General features: G+C 47.2%; 2 protein-coding genes across 2 annotated transcripts in view; one reads left to right on the forward strand and one right to left on the reverse strand.

Annotated features, from left to right (window-relative positions):
• rtel1 (regulator of telomere elongation helicase 1) overlaps positions 1 to 8,934 on the forward strand; it is a 19,480-nt gene extending 10,546 nt beyond the window's left edge. The window contains exons 28-34 of the mRNA XM_068749680.1: positions 641 to 643; positions 992 to 1,199; positions 1,442 to 1,579; positions 1,875 to 1,985; positions 7,764 to 7,952; positions 8,040 to 8,162; positions 8,422 to 8,934. Coding sequence (XP_068605781.1) covers positions 641 to 643; positions 992 to 1,199; positions 1,442 to 1,579; positions 1,875 to 1,985; positions 7,764 to 7,952; positions 8,040 to 8,162; positions 8,422 to 8,516 — 867 coding nt within the window. The 3' untranslated portion in view covers positions 8,517 to 8,934. The remainder of the gene's footprint in view (positions 1 to 640; positions 644 to 991; positions 1,200 to 1,441; positions 1,580 to 1,874; positions 1,986 to 7,763; positions 7,953 to 8,039; positions 8,163 to 8,421) is intronic.
• A 5,097-nt stretch (positions 8,935 to 14,031) lies between these two features.
• On the reverse strand, positions 14,032 to 17,776 carry LOC137902647 (zinc finger protein 3 homolog). The gene is made up of 2 exons (XM_068746741.1): positions 17,605 to 17,776; positions 14,032 to 14,982 (listed from the first exon to the last, which is right to left on the reverse strand). The coding sequence occupies exons 1-2, from the start codon at positions 17,774 to 17,776 to the stop codon at positions 14,114 to 14,116; spliced, it is 1,041 nt and encodes a 346-aa protein (XP_068602842.1). The 3' UTR covers positions 14,032 to 14,113.
• Between the last annotated feature and the right edge of the window lie 2,545 nt (positions 17,777 to 20,321).

A 20,321-nucleotide genomic window follows, 5' to 3' on the forward strand; every position in this document is an offset into this window, starting at 1 on the left:
TACAAGTACAATCAAACAGTAGCATGTATTACAGTACAAGTACGGTCAAACATCCTGTCTAAGAGGAGCATTTCTAAAAAGCCCTTGCGGTCTTGTTTCCGTTGAAAGTCCTTCGTACATAAATCATCGACATTTAACAATACAAATACAAATAAAACTAATATTAAAATACTAACTTGATGCAAAATAACAATACTGTACATTAAAAAGACACATAATATGTGCAACGTAGGTGGACAAAAAAAGGGGGGGGGTTATTGATCCGGAGAGAGTCGTGATGACTATCTCCGTTTCTGCCCCCTGAAAGGTGTATTTTTAGGGCCGTTTTGAAGGAGGCCAAAGAGGTGCATGTTTTGAGGGCAGGAGTCAAACCGTTCCACCCTTAGGGGGCAGTATTATAAAAAGATGATTTACCCATGTTAGTCCTATAGGAGGGGGTAATCAGGTTGTTGTTTGAGCTCCCTCTAGTGTTGTGGCTGTGGGTGTCACTAAATCTGTGGAGGTGTTCCGTCAGGTATGCAGGGATTGAGGGGACTGAGGGCAGAGCTGCATTGACTATTTTAAATGCCAATCCCATTTTGAGTTGTTTAACCCTGTCTTCTACCCTGAGCCATTTTAGGCTAGCAAAATGTCCAGGAAGAAGGTGGGTCATGGGCCCCAGATTGAGGAGTAGCCGAATCAGTTTGTTTTGGGAGGTTTGGAGCCTGGTTTTCAGGGACACTTTGATGTTGGAGTACCAGGAGGTGCTAGCATAGTCAAAGAGGGGCTGAACGAGGCTCCAGCAAGCGTCCGGAGACAAAAGCAGACATTCTGCCCAAAGGTTCTGTGAGCTATCATGTATGTTGATTTCTGAGTGATCAGTCAGACGTCTAAACTGTACCCCCCCCCCCCCCCCCACAATCTTGCTGGAGCGTTGTTGAGCGTCCTCCTCCCGTAAATGGGGGTGCGTCCCATTTATCTATTTACTCCTTTCCACCGGTCCCCGCTGAAGATGAGCAGGCCGGAGGAAGCGCCTGAGGAAGGTCGAGGCGGCCGGGCCAAGGCTTTCCTGCAAGAAATGAAGAAGTCACTGAGCCAGGTGAACTTTGACCTCGTCGTTCAGGCTCTGCAGAAGTACAAGAAGGCCGACAGCGTGGACGCCTTGCTGTCTGAGGTCGCGGTCTTGAGTCAAGATGTCCACACACACAGCCTGCTGAGGGGTGAGTCGTCCCCGGGGACATTCCCCACGCGGAGACACGGAGGAATGCGTTTCTGTTTGCTGGGCCTCACAGTGAGTGTGTGTGTGTGTGTGTACGTGTGCGTGCGTGTGTGTGTGTGTGTGTGTGTGTGTGTGTGTGTGTGCGTGCGTGCGTGTGTGTGCGTGCGTGCGTGCGTGTGTGTGCGTGCGTGCGTGCGTGCGTGCGTGCGTGTGCGTGTGTGTGTGTGCGTGCGTGCGTTCCAGGTATCTACCAGTTTGTTCGTGCACATCACAGGAAGACGTTTGATGAGGCGTGCCGGCGGCTGACTGGTCAGGGCTGTGGATACAATCCTGCTCCCTCATTGGCTAAAGATGAGAGCAAAGCGCTTCCACTGCAGAGCGGTATTGAACAGGAACAAATATTACAGTTTAACATTAAACCCATTTATGGATTCAAGAATCGGTTAAAAAGATACCAAGAACAATGTAGAACCTTCTGGTGCTGATCCAGATCACCGTGTGGACGGTGTAGATCCAGTTAGGAGGGGAGCGAGCAGCTTGGGGGAGGTCTGTGCTCCGAGTGCTGACGTCATCGGGGTCGACCCCCCCCCCCCCCATCGAATCAGGAGCTCTTTGCAGATCATTTATTGCTTTTGTCGTCGGAACGTCTCTCGACTTGTTTTTTCTGTTGCCACAGACAAAGGGGCAGCTGAGGCTTTAAAGCCCCCCCGTGGGGCATCTAGCAGCAGTCAGCTCAACGGAGGAGGACGCCACCTCAGCCAGGACGGGCTGAGAGGACGTCAGACCGGTGAGACGTCCCGTGCTTGAAGATGAGCCTAAATACTCATCACCCAGTCTGTGTACTCCTTTAACCACTTGTTAGTAATACTTTTACTACGACTACCGCATATTTAACAGTCAGAACTCCTTTTGTTTAGGTAGATAGAGAGATGGGTACTTTATTAATCCTGAGGGGAATTCTACATGGGTGGCGCAGTGGTTAGCGCTGTTGCATCACAGGTTCAAATTCAAATTGTGACGTTTCTGTCAGGAGTTTGTGTGGGTTCTCCCTGGGTCTGCGTGGGTTCTTTCCGGGTCTGCATGGGTTCTCCGGGTTCTCTCCGGGTCTGCGTGGGTTCTCCGGATTCTCTCTGGGTCTGCGTGGGTTCTCTCTGGGTCTGCGTGGGTTCTCTCCGGGTCTGCGTGGGTTCTCTCCGGGTCTGCGTGGGTTCTCCGGATTCTCTCTGGGTCTGCGTGGGTTCTCCGGATTCTCTCTGGGTTCTCCCCAGGTCTGCGTGGGTTCTCTCCAGATTCTCTCCGGGTCTGCGTGGGTTCTCTCCGGATTCTCTCTGGGTCTGCGTGGGTTCTCTCCGGGTTCTCTCCGGGTCTGCGTGGGTTCTCTGCCGGGCTGCGTGGGTTTATTTATTTCTGGTTTATTTGAATATGGACGAATACAAAACATAGACACATGTAACGTAGGTATCCGATGTTTGCATTATAGCGCTTATAGCTGAAGCTAATTCGCAGCACTTGTCCATAGATGGGCTTTCAACACAGACATTCATAAAAACATGGAAAGGAAGGAACATTTTAAAAAAGCCGTCTATGCATGTTCTTATCACAGAACTAACAAAATTAAGAGTAAAACAAGACAGAAATCAAAACAAAAAAGAAATGTTAGAGATAAAACTTAACAGGGTACAACAGACAAGCACACTGTAGGGACATTTAAACATGGGTACAGTGCTGCTGCTTGTTAAACATGGGAACAGTGCTGCTGCTTTTTAAACATGGGAACAGTGCTGCTGCCTGTTAAACATGGGAACAGTGCTGCTGCTTGTTAAACATGGGAACAGTGCTGCTGCTTGTTAAACATGGGAACAGTGCTGCTGCTTGTTAAACATGGGAACAGTGCTGCTGCTTGTTAAACATGGGAACAGTGCTGCTGCCTGTTAAACATGGGAACAGTGCTGCTGCTTGTTAAACATGGGAACAGTGCTGCTGCCTGTTAAACATGGGAACAGTGCTGCTGCTTGTTAAACATGGGAACAGTGCTGCTGCTTGTTAAACATGGGAACAGTGCTGCTGCTTGTTAAACATGGGAACAGTGCTGCTGCTTTATAAACATGGGAACAGTGCTGCTGCTTGTTAAACATGGGAACAGTGCTGCTGCTTGTTAAACATGGGAACAGTGCTGCTGCTTTTTAAACATGGGAACAGTGCTGCTGCCTGTTAAACATGGGAACAGTGCTGCTGCTTGTTAAACATGGGAACAGTGCTGCTGCCTGTTAAACATGGGAACAGTGCTGCTGCCTGTTAAACATGGGAACAGTGCTGCTGCTTGTTAAACATGGGAACAGTGCTGCTGCTTGTTAAACATGGGAACAGTGCTGCTGCCTGTTAAACATGGGAACAGTGCTGCTGCTTGTTAAACATGGGAACAGTGCTGCTGCTTGTTAAACATGGGTACAGTGCTGCTGCTTGTTAAACATGGGAACAGTGCTGCTGCCTGTTAAACATGGGAACAGTGCTGCTGCCTGTTAAACATGGGAACAGTGCTGCTGCCTGTTAAACATGGGAACAGTGCTGCTGCTTTTTAAACATGGGAACAGTGCTGCTGCCTGTTAAACATGGGAACAGTGCTGCTGCCTGTTAAACATGGGAACAGTGCTGCTGCCTGTTAAACATGGGAACAGTGCTGCTGCCTGTTAAACATGGGAACAGTGCTGCTGCTTGTTAAACATGGGAACAGTGCTGCTGCTTTTTAAACATGGGAACAGTGCTGCTGCCTGTTAAACATGGGAACAGTGCTGCTGCCTGTTAAACATGGGAACAGTGCTGCTGCCTGTTAAACATGGGAACAGTGCTGCTGCTTGTTAAACATGGGAACAGTGCTGCTGCTTTTTAAACATGGGAACAGTGCTGCTGCCTGTTAAACATGGGAACAGTGCTGCTGCTTGTTAAACATGGGAACAGTGCTGCTGCTTGTTAAACATGGGAACAGTGCTGCTGCTTGTTAAATATGGGAACAGTGCTGCTGCCTGTTAAACATGGGAACAGTGCTGCTGCTTTTTAAACATGGGAACAGTGCTGCTGCTTGTTAAACATGGGAACAGTGCTGCTGCTTGTTAAACATGGGAACAGTGCTGCTGCCTGTTAAACATGGGAACAGTGCTGCTGCTTGTTAAACATGGGAACAGTGCTGCTGCTTGTTAAACATGGGAACAGTGCTGCTGCCTGTTAAACATGGGAACAGTGCTGCTGCCTGTTAAACATGGGAACAGTGCTGCTGCCTGTTAAACATGGGAACAGTGCTGCTGCTTGCACATCCAAGATTCCGTTGCTTTTTTGAAGGAGACCAATTGTGTCATAGATTTTAGGCGGACAGGGAGCAGATTCCACAGACTAGCACCTTTCACAGAGAGAGCGGATTGTGCGAAAGATGTTTTTCGGGGGGGCACCTTACAGTCCCCACCTGAGGCTGCCCGGGTGGACCTGCCAGAGCTCTGCAGGCTGCTGACAAACCTGCTCAGTGGTTCTGGTGCAAAGCCATTCACACATTTAAAAAACTGTTTAAGAACACTTAAATTAATAAAATTTAAGAAGGATAAAAACTTGTGTTTCGATAAAATATGACAATGGTGAAATCTAATGGGCTTTTGGTCAAACACCTTCAGGGCCCTGTGGTAAAGGCTCTCTATTGGCCTGAGCGTGGTCTGACTCGTTTGTGACCAAACAGTGGCTCCATAAGACAGACGAGAGAGGATTATAGAGTTTAAAAACATCATTGCACAGCCGGGAGTCGAGCATTGTCTGATTAATTTAAAGCAATTGTTGTTGGATCGGATGGATTTACGTAACCTTTTAATGTGGCTTTTAAAATTTAAGTGCGAGTCTAAAATTATTCCTAGATATTCCACCTCTGATACCTGTTCAATTAACTCGTCATTTATTTGGATCTGCAAGGGGGTAACTGGCTTTTTTAATGGAGAAATAGATGCATTTGGTTTTCTTTGTATTTAGAGTTAAGCAGGATTCTTTTAGCCATGTGGAGATCTTATTTAAACTATGTGTCAACTTTTCATTTATTGCAGTACAGTCTTTACCAGAAATGTGGACAACAGTGTCATCAGCATACATCTGTAACTTGACTTCTGGACAGACTTCTGGGAGATTATTTATATAAAGACTAAAGAGAATGGGACCGAGAATTGTACCTTGGGGAATTCCAGTTCTGATTTTATGAAATGAGGATTTACAATTTTTTATGACGGCACACTGTTCACGGTTTTGCAAATATGAGTGAAACCAGGAGGCTGCACGTTCAGAGAAGTGAAAAGATGTGAGTCTCCATATGAGCAGGTTGTGGTTCACCGTATCGAAGGCCTTTTTTAAATCAGGGAACACTGCACCAACTATACTTGCTCGGTTGAGGGATTCTTTGACCTGAAGCTGCTGTCTCTGTTGAATGTTTTTTCCTGAAACCTAATTGAAGAGGGTGTAATAGATTTTTGCTTTCCAGGTGGTCTATTAATTGTTCTTTGATATTTTTTTCCAAGACTTTGGACATGACAGGCAGGAGACTGATTGGTCTGTAGTTGGCTACTTCCTGAGTGTTCCCTGATTTAAAAATAGGCCTAACAAGTGCTTTCTTCCATGCGCTCGGGAATTGACCAGTTTTAATCGAGGTGTTGATGATGTGAGTGAGAGGACCTACTAGGACGTGGCTGTGCTTCTTAAGGAAAGCAACATCTAGTGCAGGCATGGGCAAACCCAGGCCCGGGGGCCATATGCGGCCCGTTGGTCTTTTTAATCCGGCCCGCCAAACTTGTCCAAATTATATCATTAAATAAAATTGTATCATAATTAAACCTTATTCATTTGACCTTTTCCCTGTAATGCTACCTGTAAAAGGCCAAATCCTGTCATGCAATAGCTTTCATGTGTCATTTATATTAGCTCACACAAATACTCCATCCATCTGTTCTTGGTCCGGCCCATCTGTCAAATTTTAGAACCTATTGTGTCCCGCGAGTCAAAAAGTTTGCCCACCCCTGATCTAGTGTGTACACATCCATAGCAGAGGAGTTGTTTAGGTGGGTTATGGTCTTGAGGACAGTGTCCGCATCCACCTCTGTCATCTGAAGCAGATCAGGGTCATTTCCAGCTGGTTTAACTGCTGCTATGTTGTCTGAATGTGTTTTGGTTGGAGTAAACTGAGATGCCAATTCCTCAACAGAGGAAATGAAGAAGTTGTTGAATATTGTGGCCACCTGTGTAGGTTCAGATATAGTTTCTCCTGATATTAGCAGTTCATATTTAAAATCTGTGCCAGCATTAGGATTGATCAAACTATTTAGTTGTTTCCAAATGTTTTTTCCATTTCCCTTTGTATCAGACAGAACTTTGATGTAGTAACTTGCTTTGGCCCCACGTGTCTCTTTCAACACCAGATTTCTTAGGCTTTTGAAAATCAACATATCAGTATTATTTTTACTCTTTAGATAGATTTTGAGCAAATGGTCCCTTTTTTTCATTAATTGGCGTATTTTGTCTGAGACCAAAGGGAGTTGAGTTTTTCTATGTGCTTTTTTGCACTGTTTAAAGAACTTATTGAGAATGTATTGGATCTGGAATGTAAGGATATTACAACAGTCATTTCTTCTCCGGGTCTGCGTGGGTTCTCTCTGGGTTCTCTCTGGGTCTGCGTGGGTTCTCTCTGGGTTCTCTCTGGGTCTGCGTGGGTTCTCTCCAGGATCTCTCCGGGCCTGCGTGGGTTCTCTCCGGGTCTGCGTGGGTTCTCTCCAGGATCTCTCCGGGTCTGCGTGGGTTCTCTCTGGGTTCTCTCCGGGTCTGCGTGGGTTCTCCGGGTTCTCTCCGGGTCTGCGTGGGTTCTCTCCGGGTTCTCCCCGGGTCTGCGTGGGTTCTCCGGATTCTCTCTGGGTCTGCGTGGGTTCTCTCCGGGTCTGCGTGGGTTCTCCGGATTCTCTCTGGGTCTGCGTGGGTTCTCTCCGGGTTCTCCCCGGGTCTGCGTGGGTTCTCCGGGTTCTCTCCGGGTCTGCGTGGGTTCTCTCCGGGTTCTCCCCGGGTCTGAGTGGGTTCTCTCCGGGTCTGCGTGGGTTCTCTCCGGGTTCTCCCCGGGTCTGCGTGGGTTCTCCGGGTCTGAGTGGGTTCTCTCCAGGATCTCTCCGGGTCTGCGTGGGTTCTCTCTGGGTTCTCCCCGGGTTCTTTCCACCACTAAAAACATGCAAATTTGGTGAACTGCTGCCACTAAATTGCCCGTAGGTGTGAGTGTGAATGATTCCTGCGATGAACTGGCGGCTTGTCCAGGGTGTAGCCCCGCCTCTCACCTAGGGTGTAGCCCCGCCTCTCGCCCACTGACTGCTGGGGCCCTGGACTCCAGCCCGACCCGGTAACGGACAACGAGGGAACTTCTCTAACCCGTTGCTCTTAACACATACGTGTACATGAAATACACAACGTGTGTTTTGTGGCACACGCATGTTGAGCAGCCTCCCTCACCACGGCAGCGGAACCCCTCCCCTGCTCGGAGGGGCGGGGCCCAACGTAAATGCTCCTCCTCCAGGTTCTGCGTCAAAGACCGACGCCCATTCTGCGTTTCTGGCCGACGTGAAGAAAGCCCTCGGCCCAGAGAAGTCCGCTCGGCTCTTCCGGACCGTCTGTGGCTACAAGAAGACGGACGACTACGACGCGCTGGTGGCCACGGTGGTGAGCCTGTTCACGGAGCGAGACGAAGACTTCGGCCTCCTCCTCAGTGAGCGCTCACGCTGGCGTTGCTTTCGTTGGATGGGGCGGCGGCCCGGCTCGCGTCTTCACGCGTCTTCACGTGTCTTTTCCTCAGGGTTTGGCATGTTCGTTCGTCCTCACCACAAGACGCAGTACAAACGCACGCTGGACGCTCTGGCAGGTCTGGCTGACTGTGGCCACGACGCTCCTGCTGCCCGGGGAGGTCAGCAGGCTAAAGGTCATTCTTACTTCTGCTCGTTTATTCTGAATTAGTGCTGACACTTTCACACGCTTGGAAGGCTGGCATCGAAACGAGGGCAGTGACGGTTGTGCCTACACTGCCCCCGGTGGCTCACCGTGGTAATGACATCCATTTCTGCTGCCGCTTCCACCGATACAACCATAGCGTCATATTTTATTCTATAAATAATCCATCATATAACTTTAGTATAATTGCAACAAGACTTAGAGTAATTGTTCTTGTTTTTCCCCCCCAGCTCCATCTTCATCTTCATCTTCATCATCATCTTCATCACCTACTTTGATGACACAGAGCAAGATTTCCAGTTTCCTCAGCAGCCAACGGGAATAGAACGAAGGTTACAGCCACAATGAATGATGAAGTCGTGGTTGTGAAGTGAAGCAGCCAGGAACCGTGTTCTGTCTGCCGAGGAGCCGTAACAGTGAGACTGATTCCGATTGGACCAAAGAGCCATGATCCGTTTTTACCCGCCAGCGTTCACAGCAGGGCCCTTCCTGTTTCTGTACCTGAACAAATGCAAAGGAGTTGAATGGCTGCGCCGAACGATCCTGTTGACACAGATAATACTGGACAGTTGGAAAACTCTGCTCGGATGAAAATGCTTGTACCGGTATTTCAATGATAAAGCGTGAAGGACGTCCTCTGGACTTGAACCGTCCCAGCTGAGGACGTGGCTTCACTCAGATCAGCCTCGTGTAACATTTAGGAGAAACGTTGAATCACTCCCAGCTTTGGAATAATGTCCTTTGAGGCCTTTTTTTTTTAAATAAAGTTTTCAACAATGGAGGATTGACATTTGCTTGTTATCTGGTTACAACGCTGTGGAGCTCTTTGTTCAGACGCTTTTCTATCTGATCGATGACTTTGACTCTAATAGTTTTTGTTTCAGTGACACATCGAACATCTCAACAGTTGTTTAATCAATCAATCAATCAAATCTTTATTGCAGACACAATGGTCCAATTAAAAGCACACGTAACATTTACAACGTTTACACAGTAAACACAGTAATCCTATAATAGCATCAGGTACCAATGACACCAAATACCTGAGTTAATCTTCACAGCACTTGGGCTTGGCTGAGTCAGTGTTCTGATGATGTCATTCCCTGAGTCATGCAGCCGACATATAAACCTGTATGCAGGTGCCTCAGCTGAGCATTAAGGGCGTTAACCCCGACACCACAGAACATCTCACCGGCGCTGGACCATCTGGGCTTCCTGAGAAGTATCCGCATGCAGTCATTGTATGCCACCCTCAACTTCTGCATGCTGGCCTGTTTGTACTTGATCCACAAGGGGGCAGTATAGAGCAGCATACAAAAGGCCCTGAAGAGGGTGACTTTGACCGCTTCAGAGCAAAAACTAAATTTCTTCTTCAGCATGTTAGCCTGCGCATACAGCATCCGCCGCTGTCTATACATGTGATCATCATCTCCCAGCTGGTCATTGATGATGTCATTATCATCTCCCAGCTGGTCATTGATGATGTCATCATCATCTCCCAGCTGGTCATTGATCACGTGATCATCATCTCCCAGCTGGTCATTGATGATGTGGCCCAGATATTTAGTTCTGCTGCAGACAGACAGCACTTGCCCTGACAGATAAAATCTTGGGAAGTCCAAACCCTCATCCTCTCTGGTTCTGCAGACCATGACGGCACTCTTCTTGGCATTATACTTTACATCAAACCTGATACCATAGCCAGTGCATATGTCCAGGAGCTGCTGGAAGCCAGCACTGCTCGGTGACAATATGGCCAGGTCATCAGCATACATAAAGTGATTGATCAAGGTGTCACCAAGCACACATCCAGTATTACAGCTGTTGAGCTGCACAGAGAGATCATGCATGTAGAAGTTAAAAAGCACCGGCGAAAGAAGCCCACCCTGGCGGACACCGTTCCCCACAGTAAAAGGCGGAGAGACCACATTACCCCCACATTACCATGCTTGGTTTTAAACCCAAATTGATTGTCGGTGGTGTTAAGAAAAGGTCTTAAGCGAATCAATAAGATTTTTTCTAAGACCTTAGCAAGAGCAATCGGCCGGTAGTTATCCAGGCTCCCCACCTTGCCTGTCTCATCCTTAATCACTGGCACCAGCGTAACATGCAACATGGAGTCAGGCAGCAGCCCATGCGACAATAAGCCTGTAAAACATAACGCAAGCAGGACAGAGACCCTCGGGCTAGCATACTTTAGGTGCTCTGCAGTGATTCTATCTGGACCATCAGCTTTGTTATCTGCCAGTTTATCTGTTGCTTCACGCACCTCAGTAGCTGTGACCCCCACCACCTCGCTGTCAGGGATGCTCCCTACCTGAAAGGGGACACTGTCAACACAATTAAAGATAGCAGAGTAGTGCTGCCTCCACAGCTCAGCTATATTATCCGATCCAGTGACTCCCTCAACAGAACACGGCAGGGCCACACTTCCCCGATTCAAGGACTTCACCTCCTTCCAGAACCCAGTTACATTACAGCTGAGAAGCTTCTCAGCCAGAGAGTCAGCCCTCATCAGTCGTTCCTGCCTGGTGATATAACGAATGGCCGATTTATACCTGGCATGAGTCAGTTTTCTGTGGTCCAGAACAGGCCCCTGCCTGGGCCTGCCTGCCTGAACCCACTCTCTGTGAGCGTCCCTGGCTGCAGCAAGGTGAGGAGCTACATGTTTGTGCCAGCCTGGTTTGCCTGTTTTACCGTGAGACCTGTAGTTAGCTAAGGTGCTGCCAGCCGTACATAAGCTATCTACTATAGCATCATACATGACACAAAGATTACTGCAGTGGACTCTATCTTCACAGTTTGGATCAGAACATACAACAGCATCACATGGCAAGAATACCTTGTTCAGCAGTGCATCAGTTCTCCCACAGTAACACAAAACATCATCATCAGAGAGCTTCGACCTTATGTCCAGCCCTGCCCTTGTTCTCTCTGATCAGCTCTGGCAGACTATCAGCCTCAACATAAAAAACATAAGGAACGTGGTACTCAGGGATGCGTCATACTTAACCTCGTTGGAGCGGATGTTGTCATGAGCATCAGCCGTGGTCACACAGTGATCAAGCCAGGATGTTGTGTGCCAGGCTTCACTAATATAAGTGAAACTGTCAGCTGGCAGAAGCACTCGGCTGGAGATGATGAGCTCACTATCCTCACAGAAGTGTACCATGTGTTTGGCAAACATGGAGCTCTTATCTGACAGGTCAGCGTTCCAGTCGCCGACCACATAGATAGAAGTACAGGGATTAACCTGCACAAAAGAGTGAATGAAAGCGAGTTTGTTTAGATAGTCATCCTCGTTCTCCTTACACTCGTACGGCATGTACACATTAAGAACCATGCACTCCTTGCCCTCAGACTCATACTTCACAGCAATAGCCCAGTCTACATCTAGCCGAATGGCACTGAGCACTGAGTCCAGTCTCTTATGCCAGAGGATAGCAACACCTCCTGCTATTCTCCCCCTCATTACGCACAGAGACAGGTCAGCAGTTGATTCTCCAACACCATGAATATCATCATTAAAAGCATTCAAAAGGCCCAGGTCCTGTTTAGAGAGGAGAGTCTCTTGCAGTCTCTAGAAGACAATAAAATCAACACTGAGAGAGATTTTCATGTAATAACACATTTATTATTTACATCAACTGTACAACCGCTCGTCTGAGGGATCCGGGTCAGGCTCACTATATCCGGACCCAAACCGTCAGCTGACCCGTAAATTGCGGTTTGTGGTGGCACACGCCACGAATTAGAGGGATTCTCGCCGCTTGGTTGGTCATCAGTGTTGGTCCGCGTCGGTAGCTCTGCAGCTCTGCAGCTCCGTGATCATCGTTTTTATATAAACAGTTACGTAATCTTAGTACCGTGACTCGTACTCTACAGCGTTACTGCCTACACTTCTCTGATCGCTCCTGCTCCGCCATCTTCCTTCCTCCTCTCTGAGTCCGTGCCTTTTCTTCTTCACATTGTAATGTATGATCATCCACCTAGAAACAGCAATGCTGCCCCCAACAGGGCTGTAGGTCCTATTACAGCATATTGGAGACCGTCCCCTTGCCCCTACAAAAAAGTACTTTACGAATACAGTCAAGTTATGGATTAATTTGGACAAATATATTCATCATGTCACGTAATGAGTTGATTAAATACTCATTTATTTTCTAAAGTCAGAGAGCCAAAAAAAAAAAACCCGAAGTGGGCAAGATAAAGAACATTCCCCGAGTCAATGCCGCAGAAAAGACGTCACTTTCAGGATCAGCACTGGACAGCTCCATATGTAGCCGGCTACCTGTGGAGCTGTCCAGTGCTGATCCTGATCCATATGTAGCCGGGATCAACATGTCAGCACATGCTGGAAAAAACAAGAGAGTTCAAATAACTTTCAATAGTCACCTCCAGCAGATTATTGATTTCTTGACTCACTCACCAGAAAGAAAGAGCCGGATGTGGCTCCAGAGCCGCAGGTTGCCGACCCCTGCCCTATAGTATAGCGCTGTAGTTTGCATTTTATGTGGCACAATTGCACCGAAAAAAACTGAACCAGAACAGAAGAGTCACTGATCAGCAGACTGCAATTTTATTTGAACGGGGTGGGGGGCCCCGCTTGGTTTACCACCTAAATGAATGATCAGGGGAAACACCCCTACTGGAGGGGCATCTCCATTTAATCCACTGTTGTTACTAAGACACTTGTGTTTCTTCAAATAAGCAACCCGAGTGAAGTTTTTATTACAAGAACTGCAACTGAAGGGTTTCTCCCCTCTATGCTTTCTCATGTGCAGACTGAGACTTCCACCGTGTGTAAATCCTTTACCACAGACTGAACAACTGAAAGGTTTCTCCCCTGGGTGGGTTCTCATGTGCCTGAGAAGCACCGATTTAAATGGAAAACTCATTTTACAAACTGAACAACTAAATGGTTTCACTGCTGTTTGGCCTCCACTGTGTTCCTGCAGATGTTTCTCATCACCAGAGCTTGAAACACATTCAGAGGAGCTAACTGGTGTATTTTCAGTACTACCCTTAGGTTCTTTGTTTCTCAACTGCTCCAAGTCTGACTGAGGTTCACTGGTCTCCTCCAGGTCAGAACTGTCCCCGTCCTCTGGTTCAGAGGTGTGTGACATCTTGTCTTCCTCTGGTTCTGGGCCTAAATATTCTTCCCCATCAGCCTCTGTTTTCATCACATGAAAGAGCTCATACGTGGCATTTAGAGCACAGTGAGCCAAGTTAGACAGCGACGAGTCCATCCCGTCTGTTGCTCTGGCTTCTTGTGGTCTCCGTTCTTCAGTGAGGACCAGTACAACCCAAGAAATATTGTGTCAATAGAGAACAGACCATGAGCAGAGGCTGTTCTAACAGGAAACCCGAAGGCGCCATCTAGTGGCGAAAAGTGCAACAGGCCAAAGCAACTTCAGTGATGGAGCGAAGTCACACAGCAGCACACCAAAGGTCCAATCTTCTTGTTGGGTCCATGTGCAACAAAGACCAAACTTCGTTCACAAACAGGTTGTCATAGCAACTGAGCTTACGCCATAATGAACTTGTTTTATGCGAGTGAACTGAGTCAGACAAAGCCTGGGTGAGATGGGCTCTTCCTTATTTGACAAGCGTCCATTAAATAAATAAAAACATGAAATTAGATGGTGAATAAATGATCATTAAATAACCGTTCGCGATTGAACAGGAACTCAGCGATGCCGCATTTCCAGGAAGCTGAGCTGATCCAGATGTGGGCAGATACTGGATCTATACAGATGGAACTCAATCTGCTTTTAATGGTATTGACAAGTCAGTCTGGAATTTGGGGCAAAGCATCTCTGGCACCAAGACGCCCCACTTTATTCTCACCAGACAGATGGCGTGTGTGTAGCTATACACACCACATCACACAGCGCTCACAAACTGGCACTTTCATTTAATTCAACTGTTGTCACCAAGACACTTGTGTTTCTCTAAATGAGAACCGGGTCTAAATTCTTTAGCACAAACTGAACAACTAAAAGGTTTCCCTCCTGTGTGGGTTCTCATGTGCTGTATTAGATATCCACCCCGTGTAAATCTTTTAGCACAAACTGAACAAATAAAAATCTTCTCTCCCGTGTGGATTCTCATGTGCTCTCTTAGACTTCCATCGTGTGAATATCCTTTAGCACAGACTGAACAACTGAAAGGTTTCTCCCCTGGGTGGGTTCTCATGTGCCTGAGAAGCACTGATTTAAATGGAAAACTCTTTGTACAAACTGAACAACTAAATGGTTTCACTGCTGTTCGGCCTCCACTCTGTTCCTGCAGATGTTTCTTGTCATCAGAGCTTGAAACACATTCAGAGGAGCCAACTGGTGTATTTTCAGTACTACATTCAGGTTCTTTGCGGTTTCTCAACTGCTCCAAGTCTGACTGAGGTTCACTGGTGTCCTCCAGGTCAGACCTGTCCCCGTCCTCTGGTTCAGAGGAGTGAGACATCTCGTCTTCCTCTGGTTCTGGGCCTAAATATTCTTCTCCATCAGCCTCTGTTTTCATCTCTTCATCATGAATCTGTGAGGAGTCAGGTTTCCCTCCATCATCTTCTTCACTCTTCACAGGGACTGAAGAGAATGTTAACTCTGTGACATCATCATCCTCCTCCTCCTTCAGCCATTGCAGCTGCTCTTTCTCCTGACGGATCTGGACTTCCTCCTGTTCCTCTTTGATGTGGTGCAGCTCTGGGGGGTCGTCCTGGTCCAGATTGGGTCTGAAGTCGTGCCGTTCAGGGTCAACCTCTTCTTTTGTGGCCAACAGCAATTCAACATCTAAACAAGACATAAATACATACATTTATATTTGGTTGTAATTGCTCAGATTGGCCTATTAATTGTTATGCAAGATTCAAACTGATAAATGTGTTTTTTCATAGAAATCAGATTTTTGAATTTGATTTCCTTGAAGACTTTCAGAAAGATTGTCCTGATTTTTATTCTGCCAAAAGCTACAGAAAATGAAACTATTGTTTCGGAACAGCAGCGCAGCTACGTATATCAACAGGAAGAAACGAAACCTAAAAGGGACGTCATACGTGACGTCTATGCTCCTACAAAATAAAAGCCTCTTTTTACACAGAATAAGAGTGTTATTAAACAAACGCTTAACAAATAAATATGACAGCTTTTAGAAATAACGAATGTAATTTTAGTGATCAACCTACGAGGTTGAACACGAGGAATTATTCATAGCGACTCGCGCGTATTTCAGTTCCTCCGACCACGCCTCTTCGTCCTTGCGCCGCTTCAAGGTGCGTTCAAGTGAGAAAGAAAAAGAAAAATTGCATTAAAAAACTCTGTGAAGCAGCGAAGTCGCGGAAGATGAACCGCATTATATCGAGGGTCGACTGTAACACAAAGGTCAGGCTCCGACCAACCCAAAAAGATGCAGAGAAAGTTGTTCATGCTTTTGTAACTTCCAGACTGGATTACTGCAACTCCTTCCTGTCCGGCTGCCCCAAAAGGTCTATTAACCCTTGTGTTATGTTAAGGGTCAATTTGACCCATTTCAGTTTTTGTGTTGACCAAAGTACTGGTTATTTATTCTTTCTTTTTCGTCATACAATTTTGTGACTTTTCCTCGTCTTGGGTCATGAACTTGTGTGTAAAATCTGGACACCTTGATGTGTAGTATAATGTCTGTGCAGAGTTTGCATACAAATATGATGTTAGGGTCATTTTGACCCGGACACTTTAATGAGGGTAAGAAGCTGTTCAGATCCAAAATAAACATTGATGTCTTTGATGTCCTTTATTTAGATTGCCCAATTATTTGCATTTTGACTGCCTCTGAATAGTTATTTAGACACAGAGACCCAGGTGTGAGCAGAGGAGGAACCTTTTCTCCCTTGTCCTTGTCACTGCTCTCATGTCATCTCTTTGACAAACACACCAAAAATGAGCTCCAGAAGGTTTACAGTTGATGCTACTTTGGCACAGATTTTGAACTGGGATAGTGATGCAGAGGAAGAGATTTCAGAGACCCGGGACAATGTTATTGATGATCCAGATTGTCAATTTTCCTCCAATGAGGAGGATTCAGAGGACGAGTCTGCCATTGTCTCTCCATCAGATGAAAACCAAGGAATGCAGCAATAATCATCCACAGAGGGGACATGGGCATCTAAAGATGGTAATATAAAGTCAACAGCGCCACACCAAAGCCGAGGTGGACCGTCATCTTCCAATGTCATCAAAAAGACTCCCGGTCCTACAAGATCTGCTGTCACACGAGTCGATGATATTCAATCAGCATTTCAGCTCTTCATATCCCCACCAATAGAGAAGATAATACTGGACATGACCAATTTGGAGGGAAGGCGTGTATTTCAAGAGAAATGGAAGCCACTGGATCAGACTGACTTGCATGCTTACATCGGGATTCTGGTATTAGCTGGAGTCTACAGGTCAAAGGGAGAAGCAACTGCAAGTCTGTGGAATGAAGGGAATGGAAGGCCAGCCTTTCGAGCAACAATGTCTCTGGAGACATTCCACATGAGATCTCGTGTGATCCGATTTGACAACCGCGACACCAGAGCTGTTGAACATTGAAAATCTGAGGAAATGGAGCAAGTCGAATGAAAAAAAAAAAGTGTTCATGAAGAGGGAAAAACTTTAAATAGTTCTTAACGATAGCGTTGAAATTAAAAATGTATTGTACGTCTCTTTTCTAAATGTCCATATAATCTAAAATGAAGATGTTATTGGTTTAACCCGTTTTGTTTTACTGTCTTGAGTGGATTTACACAGTGCGGGTCAAAATGACCCTAACATAAACAACGTAATACCAGGGTTAAGTAACCATCTCCAGCTGATCCAGAACGCAGCAGCTCGGGTTCTAACAGGAACCAGACAGAGAACACATTTCTCCTGTTCTGGCGTCTCCACTTCCTGTTAGGGAACGGATTGAATATAAAATCCTTCTACTCACTTTTAAAGCCCTCACCGGCCAGGCCCCTCCTTACCTTACAGAGATGATTATCCCGTATTGCCCCACTAGAACCCTAAACACATGCAGGTCTCTGCTTCTAATTAATTAGTGTTATTATTACTAAAGTCAGTGAACATCAACCTTCTGGTCTCTGGTCAGAACCTCTGCTTAAACAGATCGTTAGCCTTCCTCAGGAACTGAACTGAACCTCTGCTGGACTTCACAGAACCGGATCTAGACAGACCAACCAGCACCAGCCGCTCTTATTTGCTTTATGGATCGAGCCCTTGGACTGGTTGCATGTGGAGGAACCAGAACGGACCCCTGAGCTGGACTTCCTGAACTCAGACACACAAACATGGTCCTTTGATTTAACCCCAACAGTATTTCAGCAAATGTACCGAGCTCCATCCCAGCAGTGAGAACCAGAACCAGAACCAGAACCAGGACCAGACTGGACCAACCTGCTCTCCGGAGGTGGACTCGAGGACCCAGAACAGCGTCCAGCAGCTTCTGTCCCCCCCGAAGCTGCTCCTCGTACCTCGCTAGCGTTCTTTCAAGCTGCTCGATGATGTCTTCAGCAGCAGCAGTTAGTCGCTGCCGGACGAAAGCTCTCAGCGTCCGGACGTCACTCATTCTGACTCCGCCCAGCAGCAACGAGCCTTCAGCCTCGTTGTTCCCGGCTAGCAGGCTAAGCTAGCTCCACTAGCTCCAGCTGCTACCGCGTTCCGGTAACGAGAACAGAACAGAGTCTCTCCAGACAGCCGGTGAGACCGGAAGCCGCCAGAAAGCCTCTTTGCTGTTTACCGGAGCTTGAGCTGCTGCCGAGGCCGGAAACTTCTCCCGCCGCTGAGGCTGCTTGTAGACTGACACAGCGCTGCCCTCCTCTGGAGCCATTTGCGCATGGCCGCTGGCTCAGTACAATGAAACAGAGCAGAAAGGAGCCTCATTGGCTGGGCTAGTCTCAGTGGGCGGAGCTACGCCTCCGGTCAAAACAGAGAATTAACGAGGCGAGTTCGAACCCCATGCCAGGCCGGTGTTGTTGATGCGTCATTTGACACCTGCAGCAACTCCTGAGGACTTTTCTTCTTCTTCTGTTTTTTTGTTGTGGTGACCAAAACAAAAGAAATATACTGACAAAAGAAAAGCACTTTATTTCAAAATATATACATAATTTACAATACATAACTTGGGACAAAATGTCATTTACAAGAATGCCATGGCGAGGGGGGGGGGGGGGACGGACGTTTGGAACTGCGCCACGACATGCAGAGAGGTGGTTCTGAAGCTGTGGAAACGTCATTGAAAACCTGCAGGGCCGGTTGAGTGAGCAAACACAAGGGAACACACATGCACAGCCATGCGTCTTAAAAGCTTTGCTGTATAAAATCTATATTTTATTTTACTATATTTTAAACACATAATGCAGCTGTTGGTATTACAGCGACAGATTGAAAATCTGTTTTCTAAAAATGTAACTTAATGCATTTACTTTAGCTCCTGGGTCTTGTTATTTTGCACGCCGGCTAATATCACATTGTACTGACTTTCTCAGACAAAGACATATTTAATTATTAAAATTAATATTTTAATTGTTCTTTAATTTAATTGCTGCGACATTCATTTGTATAAAGTCCTATACATTGTAGTTCTTTTGTCTTTTGTCTCTGCCAAACTCAGCCCTCGACTCGCATTTTAAGTGAAATTAAATCCTAATTCAGATGATTTTCAATCCCAATCCTGTCCAATCTAGCAGATGTCTCCATAATAAAACATACTTTAGAGTGCGCGGTACTCAGAGGGATGTAATAGTGTAAGGTCAGAGCGCCACTCCTAACTTCTCCTTCTTCCCAAACACATTAGAGTCCAATCCGTCTCAGATTATATCTGGCGGCGCTCCCATGTTGTCGCTGCCTCATGTTAGATTTAAGGAGAGTGAATAATGTCGCTCCTTTCAAGGCGGGCCTTCGGTTATTAGGATGTAATTGCATTATAAGCAGCTGTGACTGATTATGTCGATTCACTGCTTCGCTTGTGCAACACTTAAACAGTGAGGTTCTCCAATGTTAGCTTAATGGTGGCGTAGTGGCGCGATGATGTGTTCACCTTCGTCCCAGTCGTATTCCAGGAGACAAACGCCGATCAAAGACTGATATTGATCGAGAAAGGCCAAAGGGTGTTTGCTCAGCTGTTCTCAGACGTCTGTCCCAGGACGTCGGACGACTTCCGGGGCGTCCCGCTCTGTTATAGGTTTTCATGTTCCATCGTGTGGTTTCCAACGGCTGGCTGCAAGGCGGAGGTACGTCCCGGGCCAGCCTACGGTCGCAGCATTGGGGGGAGTTTGGCTCTGCGCTGGGGGGAGCCAGGGCGTGGGTCTTTATCGGGGGGGGGGGGCTGGGTCTATGCTGGTGGAGCTAATTTATCTTCGCAGAGTCGGTGGATTGTTCTGGCGAGTTGGGAGGTTGTGATTCGGCTGTGTTATGTCTCCCGACTCGTTTCTTCACTTATTTCCCGTCTAGAGGTGAGGGAGTTTCGATCGCCACCACCGTCGCCGCCACCAACGCCGGGGAGCCGGAGTCGCTGCTTGATTCAACGCCGGCTGGAGAAGAAGGAGAAAAACACATGTTCATTCATAAAACCCTGAAGGGGGGGGGGGCACCGGATCAGCAATAACATAAAAAACACAAGAAAACTGAATGATCAATTATCTCACCTCTGGGATGGGAGCCGGGGTGTCATCGGGCTGAGCCGGGGGGTCAGCGGGCTGAGCCAGAGTCTCTACGGGAGGGAGCGTGGCTCTCCCCGCAGGGACCTCCACCAAAGGGAAGGGGAACATCCGAAACATCCGCGGAAATAAATGGTACATCTCGGGAGGGAGCTGGTATATCGGCGGAGGGAACTCCATGGAAGGGATCTGGAGTATCGGCCGAGGGATCACAGGGGAAGGGTAGGCAAATATCCGCGGAGGTTTTTTAGGCGGTGTCTGCCGTGAGGGAGCCAGAGTCGCTGCATGCTCAGCCGGGGACTCTGCGAGCTCAGCTGGGGTTTCAGCGAGCTGAGCCGGTTGCTGCAATAACATAAAGGAATTCATTGCCTTGGTTAAACGATGAATGCAGGAAAATAATGGACCACAACTTAAAACGTTAGACTGTTTGTATGATGTTCTCAAAGCAACCTCTGG

Source organism: Brachionichthys hirsutus, chromosome 2 (genome assembly GCF_040956055.1).
Source record: "Brachionichthys hirsutus isolate HB-005 chromosome 2, CSIRO-AGI_Bhir_v1, whole genome shotgun sequence".
NCBI lineage: Eukaryota > Metazoa > Chordata > Actinopteri > Lophiiformes > Brachionichthyidae > Brachionichthys > Brachionichthys hirsutus.

Bases quoted from the DNA above. Each gene is read 5' to 3' on its own strand.
- LOC137902647 (XM_068746741.1), bottom strand. From the start codon at position 17,776: ATGAGTGACGTCCGGACGCTGAGAGCTTTCGTCCGGCAGCGACTAACT. The intron at 14,983-17,604 runs GTTGGTCCAGTC...TGTCTTGTTTAG, and splicing joins AGTCCACCTCCGGAGAGCAG to ATGTTGAATTGCTGTTGGCC.